This window comes from Dromaius novaehollandiae, chromosome 7 (assembly GCF_036370855.1).
Source record: "Dromaius novaehollandiae isolate bDroNov1 chromosome 7, bDroNov1.hap1, whole genome shotgun sequence".
Classification (NCBI taxonomy): Eukaryota; Metazoa; Chordata; class Aves; order Casuariiformes; family Dromaiidae; genus Dromaius; species Dromaius novaehollandiae.
In genome coordinates, this window is record NC_088104.1 from 28,551,420 (window position 1) to 28,566,963 (window position 15,544).

Sequence of the window (15,544 nt, forward strand, 5' to 3'; positions counted from 1 at the left end):
CGTTGTATGTTGTACGGTGGTTTTGTCTAGCCTGCAGGGGAATGTTCATGTAAACTGACTCCTTCCATTCAGGGCAGCTATTACCAGGGTTATCAGAGTTACTTGCAGGGATGTAGGTAGAAACCAAGATGCACAGAGATGACTCTTTGGCCTAGGGCAAAGACAGTCTCTTCTGTGTTCCCTGGGTATGCATCACGTACAATATAAAGCACTTTTTCTTGCTTTGGGTCTGAGGCTGTCTAGTCACATTAGCCGAAATGATGTCTCTTTATGTAAGCCTACTGTTACGTGGAGGCGTTAGGAAAAGTCTTGATTTGGCGGAGACACAACACATGAGTGCCAGACCTGTGGGCAGGTTTCCACACATCAGCTGAAAGCTGACCATGTTCATTCTCAGCCCACAGCAAGGATAAGGGTAATATGCCTTGCCTGAGAGAGAGGGTCAAACTATTCTGCATTTATCAGTTTCAGCTAACGATTAGGAGTATATCAGGCTGTGGTGACTTACCATGTGCCTGACCCCTACGATATCTGGTTCAGTTTTGGCATGGTTCAAATCAACATTTTCATTTTTTAGATCATGCAAAATCTATGGCTTCAATGAAGCTTAAGGGAAAGCATACGATTAAATAAGGTGGAGAAGGAAAACCGTGTTTCTTTAAAATTGTGCTTGACAGATCATTTCCTTTTTTATCGATGGCCAATTTTTAAACCAATTAACTGTCATTTTGTATTAAGTTTGCCTTTGATACAAAGATTTATCCCCAGTTTAACTTTCCACTGCCTTGAGTCTCTCTTAAAAGGCTGAGCTGGTGTAAAAAAACCCCAAAACCAAAAAACAACAGGGTGAAGAGTATGAAAACACAGAGCCTTTTGTCTGTGCCTTGCATGGCCATTTTGTTCTCATTCCGGGCTGTTCCATGAAGACTGTGAACGGGATGTGTTAACAAGTGTTTCTCTATATTTGACATCCATCTTTTTTTTTCTCTCTCTCTGTATCTGTGGTCTTTGTTGCCATGTTCTGCAGAAACCCCCTGGGCAATATCCATGGCTCTAGCGTAGAAAAGATAAGGAAGAATCACTTCTACAGGCATGACCATGGGCCTGAAGGCTTTTTTAGGATATAAATAATAGAAGAAGGGAAGTGACGTGTCACAAAATATGTGAATAGACCCAAGTTAAGACTGGAACGGTATCAGGAAGAGCTGGCCTCTGGTCCCGGCTTTGCCACAGCTTTGCTTTTGCACAGCAACAGGCGCTTTCCTTTGCCACTCGCTGTCTCACTTCTCCCAGTTGTAAAACGGTGATCACTGCACATCCTCTCATCATATATATGCGTTGCTAGCTGATAAAGCTCCTCCGATTATGTTTTTTCACTGAGTATTAGTGCCCTTAGGCTCCAAATGAGTCTTTAGGACTTACTAATTATAGTACAAATGAAAAAGTGTTAATAAATTATAATAGTCGATACCAACACAAGGCATTTTGGAATCTCACGTTCCAGAGGCAACACCAAACACCTAGTGAGAACCTAGAGAATTCATCACTGAACACCTTATTTCAGGATCAGTGTTGGGCTCAAAGGTGGTTACACTTTATAAATAACATTAGACTTAGTTTGAACTAGATCTGAGTGCATTCCAGGCTTGTAACTGCAGCAACGAGAGGACGACAACTCTGTTTTACAGCTGTGATCTGGACGAAGCATCACGGTCTGATAAGCGCCTCGGATAGACACACCAGTATTTGGATGCGTCTCCAAACCCAGCTCTTATCGTCTCCCGTCATCTCTAAATGTTCCAGCTGTATTTTACCATTTTAAAAGCCTGTTTCTTTTCCTCTTTCTTGACCCAGGGCAAGAACATTCCTGAAAGAGGAATTTTTGGCAAAGAGACAGAACTTGTGACATAGATTTTACTACGAATCCACCTTGATGTCATTTACTGGTGGAGTCTCATCTAAAGGACACCGGGTGCACTTTTTTATACATTGGCCATTTTAAACTGGAAAAGCTAAGCAAACCCTGTGTGTGTGCTCTTCCACTTGTGAGGCATATAACAAGTGGAGCTACAAGGAAAGATCTGTAAATGGGCAGAGCCTAGAATAAGGAAAAATACCGACCTAAGTACCGCCACCAAGCAGAGTTGAAGCACTGGAGTAAGTCAATCTCAGGACAGAAATATCTGGATGTGGAGAAGTCAGAAAGGAAGATCAGTGAGAGGGTTATAATTACTGAACTATGTCTTTTCTGGGTTTTGGCCCAGCCAATGACCTTTAAAAACAGCAGCCCTGACAGTGAGTCTCTCATATGCTTTGGAGAGTAATTGAAGGCTCTAACTGTCTCATAGTGTGATGAGCTTTATAGAGTTATACTCAAATTATGCAGATCTCATTGTAATTATGTAAAATGCTGTCTGCAGGCCAAAAAATGACCACAAAAGTAGTTTTGGCCCCTTCCATATGGAGGGAATGGCAGGGGGAGGGAAAAAAATTTTTGAAAGAATGAACACCTGGGTGATTCCTCAGCTGGCATAAATTTGCATAATTTCCCTAGCTTTTGTGGGTTTACTACAAGTTCAGGGTGGTAGGTTTGTTTTTATAGTTTGATCTTAAATGCTATGGAAAATTTTCAAATGTTTAAGCTATGTATTTCAAAATACATAGTGTTGCTGGACCATCCTCTCATGGAGAATTTCCACTCTCTTTTCAAAAATGGTTAAAGGGCTTATTTTTACTTTTGTTTGATTTTCTTCAGAAAAATCAGCTAGTGGTACTGCTGAAGAACAGAGTGCTGGAATCAATGGATTAGGTATGATGTGGTAATTTCTTTGTGTATATTTCAGGATGCTAAAACAATTACTAATCGTGTTAAGTACTTGTATGCTTTCACTTGCTCTAAAATAGAGAGATGATTATTGTGTGCTTGTGGTGGAAGAGGTGACCAAAGAAATGTCAAGCATCCTGAATCCCATATTTAAAAGTGACAGAGAAAAAGGAATGAGAATTGTGTGGAATGCATAGGTACTAGTATAGCATTAAACAGAAATTTTGAAGAGATGCCCTTTGCAAGCAGAAGGGAAATGTTACATCTGTAAAATATGTGAAGGATTTCATTTATTTTCTTTGTTAGATGTTTAGTCAGTATTCTTTAGGTGATTGCTGTAGCCATTGGGGTTAGTAGTCTATCATTGCTCAGTGTGTCTATGTTGCCAAAAGAATAGGTTAAAACCAAAAAAAAAAAAATGCATTAATTATGACTTTTTCAGTGTAAATGAATCAACAGATGATTGAGAAAATGTGGATGGCTGTTTAAAAAGGTGAATGAACACTAAGTAGCTGAAAGTAAAAGCCTATTATGAAGGCCTTAAAGAGAAATTGCAATGATATGTTCTCTGTTTCCAATATCTCCTCTCAGAAAAATCTGCTTCTTGCTAGGGGGTCTTCACAGGTTTAGTGGGAGCAGGATCTTTAGAGATGGATTGTATTAGTCATTTTTCAATGAACAGGCTTGCGGAGCCTCTGTCTAGCATTTCGAAGGTGGAAAAATAAAGCAAGGAAAAGGCAGGCAAGTAATGAACGTAGATCCTTTTTTTCATGGCAACTCTCATTTTGGAGTTTCTTTCTCTCTTTTTTCCTTTTTTTTTTTTTTTTTCCCCCCCTCATATTCCTAAATCTACCAGCTTTCCATCCTGTAAGTCTGCTGTTGTCCTTGCTTTGAATGTATTGCAGTAAATACTTCTTGCAGAGTGAACTCCACCACAAGATTCAAAACACTGTCTCTTTGGACTGATCTCTATCTCTCCCAATATCCATCAACACATTAATGTACAGTAGTTTAAAGGTTTTTTTTTCTTAATTACATTTTTACAGCCTTGCTATTTTCTTATGTTATACTTGTTATTCCATGACAAACTCTTCCCTATAGAGAGACTTATTGAGATCTTGTGCTAATAGATTTTTTTGGAAAAATTCCACTGCTTGACTTACAGGATGGTATGTCTTGTTTATTCTCCAGGCGCAAAACCAGATAATGCTTAAATAGATATGAAGTAAGAGCCAAGATTAAAAAGTCATTTCTAAAGCGTAACTTCCACTGAAGTCAGAGGAATTTGTTTGACAATGGCTACAGGTTTTGGGCAATGGTATACTTCTGGGAAAATATGGTGTACAGCAGGAAACCTTGTGTCATCCTGCTATCAATTTAAGTGTGTGTGTGGCCTCTTTTTCATTTTAAGATTGCCATGAATGCTGCAGAAAAACCTTCAAAGGCTACTCTGCTGTCTTCTGATAATGTATTTATTTGTGCTCACTAGTGTAAGGTGAAAAAAGCTCTGATTAGCTACTATAATAATCAAAAAATCATCATTGGTTCTTGTACAGCAATTTTTATTGAACCATAGCTATTGCCTTTGAGAATAATCTGTTGACTCCAAACCAGGGTTCCAGGGCAGATGTCCCACTGCTTCCTAGGGGATTCCTGGCTAGCGATTATCTCAGTGTCCAGGAGTCCAGACCAGTCAACACAAAGGGATTTTTGATGTGTCTGCTGGTGAAGCTAATCATTGGGCACCCTCCCTCTAACCAAATAGCAGAAACCCAAAAACTAGGTCAGTGGCTGAACATTCTTTGGTAACATAAATGTGGGGTTTGGTTTTGTATTGGCATATCTCTCTTTTTAGAACTTAATTATTCCATGAGGCAAACTGGTGGGTGGAGCTTTCCAGTGCTCTCCAGAAGCTGGACGAGGCCAGTCTCAGTGCTAGGGATGGTCGGGAGAGGGACCCAAATGGGGATCCCGCAGGTTACTGGGCTGCTCTTGTGCAAGTCTAGGACCTGGCACTGTACAATGAAATGTCCCTAGCTTGGCACAGGGCTTCCTTCCATCATTTTTACCCTGTCTGAAACAGGCTTTCTATAAGGCTCCTTATTCCTGAGGTGTACAAGGTGATGCTGTATACCTTCTGCTGGCAGGTTTTTAGAAGGTAGAGCTGCAGATAGCAAGTGGGAGTCTGCACTGGGATAGCCCTGTAGTGTGGCTTGCTGCCTGACTTCTACTTCATTACTAGTTTTACAAAGGTTTTGTTGTGTGTGCACACACGTCTTCCTGACTTCTTGTGTGCACCCCACCAATCTCTGCATACAGCCCAAATCCTCTTAAGACAGCTTGGGTAGTGCAGGCCCAGGAAGAACAGTTAAGGCGTCATCTATTCCCAAGCCCTGGGGATGCAATATAGGGGTATATTCAAAACCTGCTATACTTGAGTTCCTCTTTCTTTCTTCTCCTATGGCACCCAACAGCTGTTCTTTTCTTCAGTTGCTTAGTGCAATGGTGAGCTGCAAGGAGAGTTTCTGTTGTCCGCTGGTTCCTGACATGTGCGATTACATTTGACCTCTTCCTGTGGAGCATTTTGCTTGGCAACAAAATGAGCACCAAATACATCTTAAGCTTTGCTGTATTTGCTCCTTTCCTCTCTGGTGAGGTTATCCTCAGCAGCAGCAAGTTGGGCAAATCTCAAGCAAGCAATCTGTGTACTCTTTATTACATATCAGACAAGTTGATAACACTTTAATCTCTGGATACAGCAAGGTTGGCCGATTAAATGTATACAAGTTCAGTGCCTACAGCAGGGGTGTTTCTGTTATAGGTTTGCAGGGGCTGCAGAGGGGGTTGTACTTAATCTTCTGTGCTTTTCAGGGCAGAAAGGATATTTTGCACCACTGCTAAATCAAGCACACTATGTTTCAGTTTTATAATGACTCATTTGCTTAGTATATACTGACCCTTAGTGGTAAGCTGAAAATCAAATTGCACTGCCAAGTTGCTGAATTTTGTTTTTTTTTTTTTTCTGTGGCCCAACTGTTCAGAAAATGTCAGGAATATTTGCTGTACATCAGCACAGACTATCTAGGTAAATAACCCGCACTATTGTCTTCAACAGGCACAATAGGCATGTTAAAATAATGATGACAGGTGTTATTAGCTCTTCTGAAGGGAGGGCTGTGGGAAGCGAGGGTGTCGAAAGGTTATTCCAAAATGCAAAATGAAAACGTTGGCATTGAGAAGCAATACTCTCCACATAATGAGAAACAAATAAGAACTCAGTATCTGGCACTAACGAACACCTCAAGCTAACTGTGGAATGAGTATTAATTAGGTTTCCAAAATAGCATCTTTCTGAAAAGCAGCTGAGGTGTAATATTGCTCCTTATTAATCAAAGCAATGGGACAATGTGAACTCTGCAAAAAATAAATGGTTTGCAGATGGCTGTGTGCCTCTTTAATAAAGACAGAAGAACACAAGTTACAGCTTTAAATGCCAGAGAGCCTTTCTATATCTTTTCCTTTTCAGAGAGCGATATTTGCAGTTTTCAAGGCAGTGAGGAAAGTGTGTTGGTTTCTTATTACATTTTCCCTGCAGCATAAATTCTGTTGATGTGCTTCCCTAATCATGCTAATTATACTGCCATATGTTGCTCTCATCTTTCTTTTTCTCTCCTAATGGGACATAGATTCTCTCTTTTGAATATGTCATGTGTTTATTACATTTATCAAGGGTTTTAACATTATATGGGTCTTTTAATTGCTTTTTTTAAACACTCAGCAGATTGACCTTCATGCCAGTTTTTAATATTCAATTATAAATAATATTTAAATTGCTCATGCCATTTCTACTCTGTAATTTACTGGAAATATCAACTCTGTAGCCCTGATCCTGTACCCGTTACTTACGTGAAAACACACATGCATCGCTCAGAACTACTTATACCAGCAATTTAAATCCTCCCAGTTCTGCCTGACTATAAGCCTCCTTGTGAATAATAGCATAGGGCTCTTTCAGGCAGGAATGCTAAAATAGAGATGTATTGTGCATCATATTATAATACTTGACACACAGATACACTTCCATTAATTCCAGTTGTAAACTAATGGAATACCTCAAATAATAAAGGCTAACATTCATTTTCAACTGGAAAGAAAAATATAGTTCTCTCTCAAAGGACAGAGGTATTGCAGCAAGGAAGTATAACTTCAGTAGAGGAATTAAACATGGTTTAAAGTTGGGTAGTGCCTGGTATAATAGTCATTAGAACCTCAGAGAACATCTGTAGGTGGACTTCAACCATTGGCTTGTTGAATTGGACCAAGCAAACTGTATCAGCCTAAAAAGTCCGTTTGAAACTAAATAAATAGCAAGTACTTTCCTGTTATTTGATTATGTTTGTTCATTGTATCATGGTCCCAGTCCCCAAATCTTACTCTAATGAAGGTTATTGTTGCAGATTCAGGATTAAGTTCATCAGGATTAGGCCCTATATGACAACGAGGTAACTTTGTAACTACAATCAAGACAAAAATGCTAACCATCTACTCTGTCTAGCTGTGTTCCATTTCAAGGCCCAGGTTCCACATACCATGATTCTACCACATTATTTATGTGTAAATTATTACCTCAGATTTGTAATAATGATCTGCAGAGAGTATTACAAATGTATGAGACCCTCCCCCTAAAAGCTTTCAAGTTCAAATATTGAGTAACTTGTCAGAAAAGTATACTTGGCTAAGACATTATCTATTCAAGACTAGCTGTTGAAAAGTTCTCCAACCCACAGTCCATATGTAAGAAGAATCAGTAACTGTTTTACCAGCAATTTTTTCTAACAGGTGAGGGGGCTTTTCATTTTGGCAAAATTTTACTTGCTGCCACACCTTAATTACTTCAGTAACTTACAGTTTAGCAGACACCAAAGTATGCTCTTGATTTGTGCTTGATTGAAGGGCTGAGATATACAACACCCTCTCACAATATTGTCTTTGCTGCCCTCCACAAAAGGACAGTAAGGACTTGACTAAGCAAAATGCAAGTATTTTGCAGCAAGGTCCAGCCTAAACCAACTAAAATCCTAGTCCAAGAAGGGGGTCTTCACACTTATAACTCTTTGCTTAGGAGCTGCCTCTTTGTTTCCATGGGCCTACTAATAAGTCTACATTTTTGTGAAACTTCTAACGTTTGTTGTGGGATATGGGAAAGGGATCTCTTCCCCTTACATAATAAATACCAGGAAAGTAAAGTTATATCCCAGGGAAATGGTCTAAACACTTGCATAATATAGTTGACACAGGAAGCTCTTTTTTCTGTGTAGGTAATTATATATTTTCTATACATACATTTGCTTTAAACTGGAACTATTAAATGACATTCCTAGTCATATTTCCACATCTTTGTTTCCAAGGATGTAATTTTCAGAGAATGGTTAAAGTTGGATGCACCTTCCTCTCCGACAAATATTTGCTTGCTTAAAAAAAAAAAAAAAGTATAAACTGAAATCTTTTTAGGTTGCAGTGGAAGAATTGTAAAATATTTAATTACATCTTCATTTTTCTCATGCAATGACTGTATAGTCAGTTAAAATTATTTATTTATTTGTTAATTCGAAGTTACTTTTGTCACAACAGTGGCTTGTTCGACTTCTGGCATATGTGCACAACAGGAGAAAGCCCTTCGAGCCTGTAGCTTAAAATGGATAGCATCCAAAAAAAGGAACCACAAAGAATGTGATGTAAAGTAGTTGTTTTTGTTTACTTCCGTTGCATACCTTGCTAAGATTTGATACAAGTTGAAGTCAATGGGATTCTTTCCATTCATTTTCAATTTGAGTTGTATGGGGCCCTGTTTACACTCTGCTCCGCTGAGGTTCCCTGATTAAGTTTAGCATGTGCCACAGAGCCACCTCCAAAAGTCCTGGCCTTCCTGCAGAACTGTTGCCAATGGGAAATCTCGGTGACTCCAATAGTGCCAATCCCATGCTAAGGATTCTGGGGTGTTGGGGAAAAAAAAGTGGGTTTTTTTGGTTATGATTTTCTTCAGATGAAGGAGATTTTAGCAGTAGAGGTTAAGACAAGACTTGCTGAAAGAAGTTGTTTTCAACAGTGCTATGAGGATGTGAGTGAGCTTGCATGGCAAACTGGCACAGTTATGGAAAAAAGCATGGAGCTGCAAGCAGGCAGAAGGTTTGCTATCAACCATTTATACTCGCTCACTTTTCAAAGGCAATCATATGCACATGAGCAAACATGCTTTAGTAAAGCAACTTGTAACTAACATTCACAAGCTTCACAATCCTTGCCCTCAAATCAAATTTATTTAGGAATATCATCATAGGAAATACGGACAAGTACAGCAGAATAGAAACACTCAGTCATAGGTTGCCTTGTTGAAAATTAAATAAAAAATACTGGCTGAATCATAATCCATAACAATATTACATAATATATTTGTCAGATATCTCAAGATAAAAATACAAAATAAAACCTTTGAGGGCTAATCTATAGCTACAGCTCCTCAGTGTGCTTAATGCAGGGATGCATGCCCATAATGCTGCGGGAGATAGGCATATGCAAACAACATTTCTTATGGCCCCATGCAGTGTTTTGGTAGCGCAGCCTTACAGGTTTCAGAGTGAAACTATTGTTCAGGGAGAGGCCTAACAAGAAGCCTTTCAGCCATTTGAATGCTAATTTTGCTCAAGGTTTAAGCCTTAAATAACACATGTTGGTTATATTGGTCTTTTCCATCAAAGTAAATTTCTTCTCATACAAACAACACACTAAGCTTTGGGTCATATCCAGATAAAAGCTTGCTAAGAATAAAAGAGGAAAGAAATAAAATATAACTGAGGTTAAAGGAAAAACTAAGGATTCTGCTTCTGGTATTTCAATAACATATACCTCAGCAATTAAACTGAAAACAAATGAACAAGTAGGATTATTTATACGCAAGTCACATTTCTATATTAATTATTCAGTTCTGCAGGCACCAAGTGCCTCCTGTGAGATTGCGAGCTCCTTCCAGCCTCTGCAGCGGGAGATCAGGGTACTGCCTGTAACAGTAGGACGCTGAGTCCCCCGTAGGATGCACCAAGTACTCCGCAGAATCTGTTATAAATTCTGCTTACATTTTTCTGTAGAAGACTTTTTGCAGAGTATATAAAACACTATGGGGCAGAGGGGGGAAAATTCAAGTCCAATTATGATCAAAGTCTGAAAATGAAAATACAATAAAGACATCAAATTCAGATTGCTCCAGAATTTCTATCTCAGTGAATCATGAATTGCAATGTTGAAGAACGCTCTTCAACAAACAGATAGCTTGAACTAAATTTACAGGTATCAATTATATTTTGTTCTTTCCAAGTTCAGTGGGAATTGCAGACACTCAGCATAATCTGAAATAAGGTCCTATGTTTTGAAATAAAAGGCATAAAACCAAAGTTCTCAGATTCTAAACATAAAATTTTCCACAGTGTTTGGTAATTTACAACTTTAGAAAAAAAGATCTGATATGACCAACGTTTTTCTCTTGTCATGATGGCAATAAGAAACCAAAAGATGGCTTCTATATTATTATAAAGGGGGAAAAAGTCCAAGGTTCCATAGAAGGATGCGAAGGTGCATGGAGTGATTCAGGCTACTAACAATTTGCTCAAACACTAGCAGAGAATATATAAATTCTTAACTCTTAGCAAAAAATATCAATTGCGTTATAACATTTATGATACAATTTCATTTGTTAACATTTCATTCGTTAACTGCACTGTACAGAAATTTGTCCATGCTAAATACAAGCCCTGGACCAGATACACAAAACGATTTAAATGCACTTTTTACATCTTATATGCACAAACATTTGTTAAGTTAAAACTATGCACACTAAATATGCATAGTGTGTATATGGCTTACATATTGAATGACATGAATTCCACCTTTTGGCATGCCCTTATCCCAGAGCGAAGAGCTTGTAATATTCCCAGTTTGATTGCAATTGCTCAGCTGTTAGAAAAGAGACCGTCAATAAGCGTGGATGCCCAAGCGTCCATCAGTAGAAGGTTTTATCATTCTTTATTCAGTCAAGATAAGATGTGCCCTTGTTGAGGTTGAGTCTGATGCCTGTGTTACTCTTAGCTGTAGTTGGATCCCTGAAGCAGCAGCTGAACAGTACGTATGTCTCAAGAGCACGTGGGCCTCTGCATAGAGGGGAGCACCGGCCCCCTGGGAGTCCTGTTCACAATGGACCATGGCTGATTGCAAAGACTTTTTGGTCAGTGAGGTATTAATCACAGAGTCCGAAAAGGGGGCCTGGGAAAGCAGTGACCCAAGTCACCCAAGTCAAACAACGGTGTGGGAGTTTCTGTGGAGGCTCCAAGGACGGGAGCTGAGGTTGGCCGCAGGCTGCACGCGTCTGGGTGGGTAAGCTGGGAGAGGCCACGTGCGGCTCTGAAGGAAGCGGAGAGGAAAGCAGAGTCTCTTTCTGGGCACAGTTCAGGCTGGAGGGCTCGTTCTAGGACTTCCTACAGAGGAAGCTGCCTCCATGTGCTGTCCTCTCGCCTCTCGGAGAAAGATTTGCTCAGTGGTGTTTTTTGTTTGTTTGTTGCTTGCTTGTTTGTTTGTTTTTAAACAAAGCAAATGATAGATAGGATTTTGCTGGGTCCAGGTTTTCAGCTTGCCATTTGATCAAAACCATGGCATAAGACCTCAGTGTCTCCTTCCAATTCTGTCTGAGAGGCAATGCAATGTTTTGGTGAAGTGAAGCAATTTATCATGTATTTATGTAGCTGTCTATGGGCCAGCTTCATGGTAGGGCTGACACCATTGCTGAGGTCTTACTAAACACTACGGGAAAAAGTATTGAGAATGTTTTGATCTTAAAAGTGAGTGCTACTTAATTAATCTAAAAGAGATATTTCAGATACCGATTTTGTTGAACACGAGCTCTCCATATGGCAGCCAGAGCAATGGTGGGATAGAGTCATCATTCATGCACGCTGATCAGTATAATTCTACTGATCTGTACTAACTTCCCTGTACAGTTTACATATATTTTTTATTTCCAGAGATTTTAAGGAAGCTAACCAGTAGAACTTCGATGTTGCATGCAGCATGGCTGCATGAGCAAGTGTCTACAAGTGTGTTTCATTTTGACTTTGCATTTCCCTACTGCCAGTAGCAGTGCCACGTAATAGCAATCCAGTGCAGATAAATGCCACATATTTTTACATGTCTCATGCTTAGTTGAAAATGTCTGGTTTCAGTGATGCTGTAAAATGAGGTCCAACTTTGGCTGAAAAAAAGTATTCTGGCTAGTCTCAGAAAGCAGAATAGAAGCAGAAATGGCAACACCTACAACTGAAATTTTGAGAGTTGTTTAGTGCCTTGAGCTACCAGCTCAGGTTTTTATGTTTTCTAATTTCAATAGTTTTGTCCAATCACTCTCCATAGAACAGTATGATCCAAGAAGAAATTGGTGGATAACGGCCTTAGAGAGAGCAGGGGCAGGAACTGTTAGTGCTCTTCTTTTTCTCCTGCAACAGAGTTCAAATGAAAATTCATGAACATGTGATTTTTACTATTACCTCATGTATTTAATACACTTGAACTGAGAACGTTCTATTGAGCAATTATTTAGCCTGACAGTAAAAATTCAGACATGTAAAAGTATTGATTTTCCTTTCTATTAAATTGAATGGCTTTTCAAGGAGACATAGAAAGTAGGGTGTACTCTGTCACAATTTTTAAATTTTGTAATAAACCCACAGTTGGAGTAAAGGGGTTAATAATATCAATAAGCAAATATTTATGAAAGCAAAAAAAAAAAAAAAAAAAAAGAAAGAAAGAAAGAAAAAAAGGCAAAATTACCTCTCCTGCCTGAAATGTCAGAAGCCTTTAAAAAACAGCAAATCTAGTTGCGTATCGGTGCAGGTTTTTGCTCAGTGGCTTTTACTATATCTTCTGATTTCTTACAATGTTTAGGCTCACCTGGAAGATAAATAAATGTTATTGGGAACTTGAGTGAGGAAGTTAATCAAGTAAATAGAATCTGTGCGGCCTTAGACAGAGAGGAATTCTTTCCCCTTTATTTTCTAAGGCTAAAATGGGGGTTCAGTTACTGCTTTCTTTCACTGCTTTTTCACCAGAGTTAACATGGGATGGAGTTAACTAATCATTATGATTTATTCATGAGCCAAAACATAGAATGAAAGCAGTAGATCACAGCACAAAATGAAAATATGATGACATTTACATGAGTAAATGTTAATAAAGTATTAATTTCTTTTATATCTTCCAACTTACTGAAAGTCAAAATTCACCTTCTGTAGAGAAGTGCTGTTTAAATCCTCTTCACTGTAGGCACTCAAATTAGAGGAAAGTTTCTTAGACAGTGAAAGATGCCATTGTCAAGTTCTAATTCAATCAGACAGGAGCAATGATACTGTGTGACACGAGTAGCTTTCAAACTGAGCCATATAATATGAGTTTCAAACCTCCAGTCATAATATTCAGCTGTTACTTAACCTATTCCTAGAGCAATTTTGAATAATATGTACAGCTGAGAAAATTTTAAAATGATCAGTGGTAGTATGCATGGGGAGAATGCAGCAAACTTACAGCATTATTTAGTAATTGCTCAGTTTTAACCAATTGACGAAATGTTCCCACCGGTGACTTCTAATGCTAGATTTAAAATGTAGTAAAAGGGAAAGCACAGAAAACTGAAAAGTTGGGAAGATGAGCAGGAAGGAAGGGAAAGGTTTAAAAAAAAAAATCCATAAGTGCAAAGAGGAGACTTCTGAATGACAGAAAACAAAGAGATACTGCAGTGCAAGCAGCTGAAGAAGAAAGTAGAGGATGCGTGATCTGAAAGGAAAATAGAAAAACAGTGAGTTGAAGTTGAAGGAGAGACCTACAGTTTAAAAAAAAGAGAGGGAAGACAGGAAAAGAATGAGGAAAGAAGATAATTAATAGCCATAAATTCACCTTAGCTTCACTGTAAATAATAAGCATTGTGATACTGATTTCTTTCTTTCCCCCCTCATTTCATTCCCATGTTGCTTTCCATTCTGGAATGCTGGCCATCAGTAGATGGGCCCTATTCCCCCAAATTAGTGTTCTTCTCATTTCTCTTTTATAGAAGTGATTTTAGTGTGGGTGGATGATAGACTCCTGATTCTCCAAAGGATTTAGAAGTCTCAAAACTGGACTACTATGACTCAGAACAAAATTTTCTCCAGATCTTCCAGCCTACAGTTGCTTTTGGATGGATTTAGTAAAACTTTTATTATTACACATAACAAGAAAAAAAAGGGGGGTTTGAGGTACAAAAGTAAAATCTATTGATCTAAATATTTAATTTTTATACTTAGTGTGCTAGAAGGGTTTTAGGAGGGGGATAGGAGAGTTTTGTGAAGACCTCGTAAACAGAAACTGTTTAATCTTCATAAAAACTAAATATTGATCTCTAAACCATATATAACTTTCTTCAGGTCAATGTATAAGTTTTTGCATGTGATCAACTGTGCCTTCTAAATGGTTGCCCATGGCTTTTATCTTGTCATCCCTGCCCTTTTTATAAGTACATCATTTGCTCTTTCAATATATCCTTTTCTCGCGCCTGATCCCAGGCATGCACATGTATACGTTCTCTTGGGACCAGGATCCTGACCCCGTTTGCAGTGTGCAAAACGCATGCTAGCAGCCCCCGCAGAAGGCTGAGAAGTGACTCACGTTGGCGTGGCAGGGATGACTGCTTGATATCACTTGTGTTAATGTAAATTAGACTGGCACATCATTGATGTGGGTTTGTCCACTGCTATTTTATATGGTTATCCTCCAGAGGCTTTCTATGACTGACTGCCTTTGAATGCTTCGTATAACTGGATGTGACTGGATAGGCCTCTACTGTCACACTGAAAGAAGTTCCTGATGCTCTGTTTTATCACAGATTTATTATCTTCCTTACATTTTCATGTTAAGGATTAATGTGGCAATCATGAGTGAAAAGTTGAAAGTGTGCCAATTAGCATTTTATAAATCTTAAAAACATTAAGTTGTTTAATTAAACATCAACAGTTTTTTAAATTAATGATCTAATTAATAAATCACTCAGGAGAAAAGAAAAATCGTCACTTAAAAAAATCACCTTATAATAGTTCCACTTAATCTTGTACCATTCGATTGAATGAGATTATGGAAAGGACAAAGCTTTGTGGAGAAAAATGGCTCTCAGTCACAACTGGAGCTCTCTTAACACTGAATGGCTTTCCATCCATGCCAACCATGGATGCAGGGCAGAACAAATCCCATTAATAAAATGTGATAACCTACGAGAAATAAGCCTAGAAGCAGGTTACACAAGGATAAGAAAACAGCCTCTTTCTTTGTTTTCTAATGGCAAAGTTCCCTCATAGTACGTCTAAGCAGGCAGAGACATTTCTAAGAACACAGATCATCTTCCCTGTGTTCCCTCTTGTTTTCCCTCTCCGTTACATCGCAATTGCTTACTCACAGAAAATGGGGGGGAGTTAATTTCCTATGTGAGCTGTCTCTGTTCTGTCCTTTATAAAACCCAAAAAAACTACATGCAGAACACTGCTTTCCTTCTTATTTCCTTCTTATTACTTTCATGTGTCTATCTCATTTTCCCAGGCTCAGAGAGTCGCCAGATACTTGCTTCTTCACCCAGGGAGAATCAGCAAGTGCTTTGAACACTGC

At 38.8% G+C, this 15,544-nt stretch overlaps 1 protein-coding gene across 5 annotated transcripts in view; it reads right to left on the bottom strand.

Annotated features, from left to right (window-relative positions):
• Positions 1-9,122: 9,122 nt before the first annotated feature.
• The window catches only part of PDE1A (phosphodiesterase 1A), a 157,562-nt gene continuing 151,140 nt past the window's right edge, over positions 9,123-15,544 (bottom strand). For 4 of the 5 annotated variants that reach the window (XM_064515040.1, XM_064515043.1, XM_064515041.1 and 1 more), the window contains exons 15-16: positions 12,692-12,811; positions 9,123-12,357 (exon numbers count right to left, since the gene is read on the bottom strand). In XM_064515040.1, coding sequence (XP_064371110.1) covers positions 12,735-12,811 — 77 coding nt within the window. In that variant the 3' untranslated portion in view covers positions 9,123-12,357; positions 12,692-12,734. Of the gene's footprint in view, positions 12,358-12,690; positions 12,812-15,544 lie in introns of those variants that run through there. The other variant, XM_064515042.1, reaches the window with a different exon arrangement.